Source organism: Bison bison, unplaced genomic scaffold, assembly GCF_000754665.1.
Source record: "Bison bison bison isolate TAMUID 2011002044 unplaced genomic scaffold, Bison_UMD1.0 scf7180017864279, whole genome shotgun sequence".
NCBI lineage: Eukaryota > Metazoa > Chordata > Mammalia > Artiodactyla > Bovidae > Bison > Bison bison.
In genome coordinates, this window is record NW_011494851.1 from 4,294,526 (window position 1) to 4,299,097 (window position 4,572).

Genomic DNA, 4,572 nt, shown 5'->3' on the forward strand with positions numbered 1-4,572 from the left:
TATTGGAGAAGACTCTTGAGACTCCCTTGGACTGCAAGGAGATCCAACCAGTCTATTCTAAAGGAGATCAGTCCTGGGTGTTCATTGGAAGGACTGACATTGAAGCTGAAACTCTAATACTTTGGCCACCTGATGTGAAGAGCTGACTCATTGGAAAAGATGCTGATGCTGGGAAAGGTTGAAGGCACGAGGAGAAGCGGACGACAGGATGAGATGGTTGGATGGCCTCACCGACTCAATGGATGTAAGTTTGGGTAAACTCCAGGAGTTGGTGACGGACAGGGAGGCCTGGTGTGCTGCGGTTCATGGGGTCGCAAAGAGTCGTACACGACTGAGTGACTGAACTGAACTGAACTGATGTTGTTCTTCACTCACCAGTCCCACTAGACTGCTTTCAGTTTTTCACTCTTTTTAACTTCAAAAACTTCATACATAAGCTATTCTTTCTGCCTGAAATACACATAAACACACTCACACCACTTTTTCCTCTTCCTCTTCTGTTTTAAAATATACTGTGTTACACATGTATGTATGTGCACATATAATGTTATACATACAGACATATGTTTATATATCGTAGGGGTAAGGAGTGGCAGTTAGAAGAACATTAAGCAAGTACTATGTTTAGCTTTATCATTTCAAAAAAAATCTTACTGGCTGCTATGTAAAATGTGGAATGGAGCAAGACTAGAGGAGAGGAGATGCATTAGGAGGTGGTGTAAGTCCAGAAGAGAGATGACTGAGGACAGTGTGTGTGAAGTTATGAATCTTAAACATTTTAAGTAACAGAACTTTGAAGGTTAGATGATTGTATGTATGGGTTGAGGGAGAGACAGCAATTAGAGAATAGCTCTCATATTTCTTTCTTGAGCAACTAGGTTGAAGGTAAACCACTGACAGAGGTAGGCAACACTAAATGAGTAATGTATTTTATTGGGGACAGAGGATAGGTTCAGGTCAGGATGTATTAAAGTTGTGTTACCTGCAAGATAGCCATATTATGATATCAAGTAGATGGCTGTATAGGTTCACATCTAGAGATGAGAAAAGAGGTCTGGCCCCAGAGATACAACTTTGATAATAATTAGCATATAGGGGGAAGTTCAGTCGCTCAGTTGTGTCCGACTCTTTGCGACCCCATAGAGTGCAGCACACCAGGCCTCCCTGTCCATCACCAACTCCTGGAGTTCACTCAAACTCATGTCCATTGAGTCGGTGATTCCATCCAGCCATCTCATCCTCTCTCGTCCCCTTCTCCTCCTGCCCTCAAGTCTTTCCCAGCATAAGAGGCAGGGAAGCCCCTAAAAGGAGCTTCAGTGTGATGAGAGGCTCACTGCACAGTCAGACATTTGAGGAATGTGAAAAGAAAGAATAAGAGCTAACAAAGAAAACTGAGAAGAAATAACTGAGAAGTAAAAAGAAAATCAGAGTGTAGAGGGTCATGGAAACCAAGGGATGGCACTATTTCAAAAAAGAATAAAAGCTCAACAGTGCTAAATTCTGTTGAGAGGTTCAAGAAGAGGACTGATACAGTTTTTTTGGAATTTGTGATTCAAATGTCATTGTTGAACTTGGGAAGGACAACTAGTATTTTGTGGTGAGATCAGAAGCCAGAGGGCAGTAGATTGAGCAGTAAGTGGGAAGTGAACAAAAGGAAAAGAAATACAGATTCAGTTCTACAAGTATTGCCAGCTAGTGGCTAGTACAGAGACTTGCTCAAGAAAGTACTAAGGTGAATGTGCACTGAACTGACTGAAATACATTTTGAAATAAACTCTTCCCCTGAATTCTTCTTACTTCTCGAGCTCCTCAGCAAAACTTAACTGACCAGAGCGCCATGCTTGTACTTAGCTAGGTAACTCTACCAAGAATAAGAAAAATTAATCTTTTTGTGGTATTGGTATTTGAGAAAGAATTAGTATAATTTCTCTTTCTTCTGAAGAATTTTTTTACATTATTTGAAGGACTGAGCAGTGTGGACATTTGAGACATTAGTGGTAGGGCCAGTCACTTTTACTTTCACTTCAGTAAAGGTAACTATTTTAGTTGGGAGAGATATCACATCACATCTCATCACATCACAAGAATAGGTCTGTATTCCATTCAGGTAGACATGAAAAATAATGAACATGCATGCTGCTGCTTCCCCTATTACTGATTCATCTCAGACGTGTCTGTATCTGGCCATAGCATCCTTTAAAACATTCCAGGGAGACAAAAACTGAAAAGCCACTTTTGATGTTGGTTTAGCGTTCCAATCTTGGATGAATATGCCCAGGATCACAGCATTGCACATCTCCACAGGGCATTGTTTGCACAGAATGCATTGTGAATAGTATCCCCTGAATTTATAAATAGCCTTGTTACTGTACCATCACCCAACTCTCTTCCTTTTCCCATGAAGAATTGAAGTAACAGTCATTCATGTTACTAGATATATAGACCATATGTGATAATTTGACATTGTTTTTTAAGCTGCCCATGGTACCATTTTCATGATATTGCAACACCTTGTATGAATGTCTCTTTCATTATCTATGCTATGAACAAAGTCAAATGAAGCAAATTGTATCTAGGCTTATATATATTTTGTAGTTCCACTTACCTCAGTTTGACAACATGAGCTTTGATGAACTCATTTTTTAAATCTGACTCTTTGAATGTTTTAGTAATCTGTAGAAAGGAAAAAAAAAAAACAAAAACCTTTCTGTAATTACAGTTCTTTCTCTCCTTCCTCTTTCCAACACTGAAACATGGGACTATGCTAATGAGGAATATAGACTGGAGTTTTTTTAGTTCAGTTCCACTTTAGAACACCTGGGATCGATTTAGACAGGCTAAAAACCTTCTGAAGCAGGGTCTGTTCTTCATCTATTACACAAAGATAATAATGGACAGGATGCATTTTCACTAGAAGCCATTCTAAACACAGCAGACATTTTGCTCAATGAGAGCTCATGTTATGTGATTTTGTGGCTGTTCCTGAAGAGGTTGGGGCATGAGCCAACCCAACACTATACAACTTACACTGTGATCCTGCAGCAACTGTTTTTAAATAGGTTAAAATCAGATTAAAATGAGTAGCAATGGAGAGCCCAGAAGAGAAATAAAGAATAGTCTTTTCCTTATTGTTTCTGATTAATGCCTAAACATCTTAAGTTATTTTTAACATCAGTTGTTATTTCTTGACCTAACTTTAATCTTCCCCTGAATCATTGCTCAGTGCCAGCAAGGATGATTCTCTTGAGGTATAAGGTTTAGCTTCACAGAGAACTAGTAGTGATTCTGTAACTGGAATAGTTCTACCAAGATGCAGGGTGAGATGTACTAAGCCGTCATATTGTGGAGTGGATTCTGTTGGCTAGTACTGTGAGGTTGGACCAAGGTTGAGGTGAACGTGAAGAAGTTCAAATGGGGAAATTAAGTAGCATGCTGAATCTTACATTAAGCCAGGATTTGAAGTCAATTCTTGAGACTGTAAAGTTTACATAATCTCTGTCACACCATATTATATCTTACTTTATCATTATCCATTTTTTTGGCTGATATTGAACCAACCAGTTGTTAGAAAATATGATAACTTTTTTTCCTTCTAGAAGTCTTAAATATTTTTAAGAATTATGAGGCTTTTGATTTTATAATAATAATTTCCTTTTTTAAAGATTCAAGAAGTACTAGTAAGTGTTAAGAAGAAAGCAAAAAGTCACTCAAAATTCTATGATCTAGAATTATAGGATGCTACCATTTGGTCAGCCATATTCTAGTTAACTTTGTAGAAGGATGGGTTTTAATGTGTTTGTTTATATGGTATATTGTAGGCAGTAGGTAAGTTTAATATTACTTGACTTTAACAGAAGTAGAAAGATCTGACCTAAAACTGAAGGAATTGCTAAAATTTAACTAAATGTTTCTTGTAATTATATTTCATGATTTAGTATTGTACCAGCACAGGCTAGACTTGACCAAAGTGTTAAATTTAATTATTACATTTTTGCTATGTAGAAAATATTGAGGTAATTTGGTGAAGATAATAAGCAACATAAAGAAAGTTGATTAATTGGCTGATATCCATATACGAGGATAAAAGAAGAAGCCTATGGCTAAGATTCTGTATTTCATAGAGAATATGAAAATTTTGTGGACTCTTTCATTCATTTCAGTTCAGTTCAGCCACTCAGTTGTGTCCGACTCTTGGTGACCCCATGAATCGCAGCACGCCAGGCCTCCCTGTCTATCACCAACTCCCGAGTTCACTCAGACTCACGTCCATCGAGTCAGTGATGCCATCCAGCCATCTCATCCTCTGTCGTCCCCTTTTCCTCCTGACCCCAATCCCTCCCAGCATCAGAGTCTTTTCCACTGAGTCAGCTCTTCGCATTAGGTGTCAAAATATTGGAGTTTCAACTTTAGCATCAGTCCTTCCAATGAACACCCAGGGCTGATGTCCTTTAGGATGGACTGGTTGGATCTCCTTGCAGTCCAAGGGACTCTCAAGAGTCTTATCCAACACCGCAGTTCAAAAGCATCAATTCTTGTGCTCAGCTTTCTTCACAGTCCAACTCTCACACTCCA

General features: G+C 38.7%; 1 protein-coding gene across 1 annotated transcript in view; it reads right to left on the reverse strand.

The window, feature by feature from the left end:
* Nucleotides 1-4,572, reverse strand: part of LOC104995185 (transmembrane protease serine 11D-like) — a 44,487-nt gene that overhangs the window by 16,450 nt on the left and 23,465 nt on the right. The window contains exon 5 of the mRNA XM_010848911.1: nucleotides 2,606-2,673. Coding sequence (XP_010847213.1) covers nucleotides 2,606-2,673 — 68 coding nt within the window. The remainder of the gene's footprint in view (nucleotides 1-2,605; nucleotides 2,674-4,572) is intronic.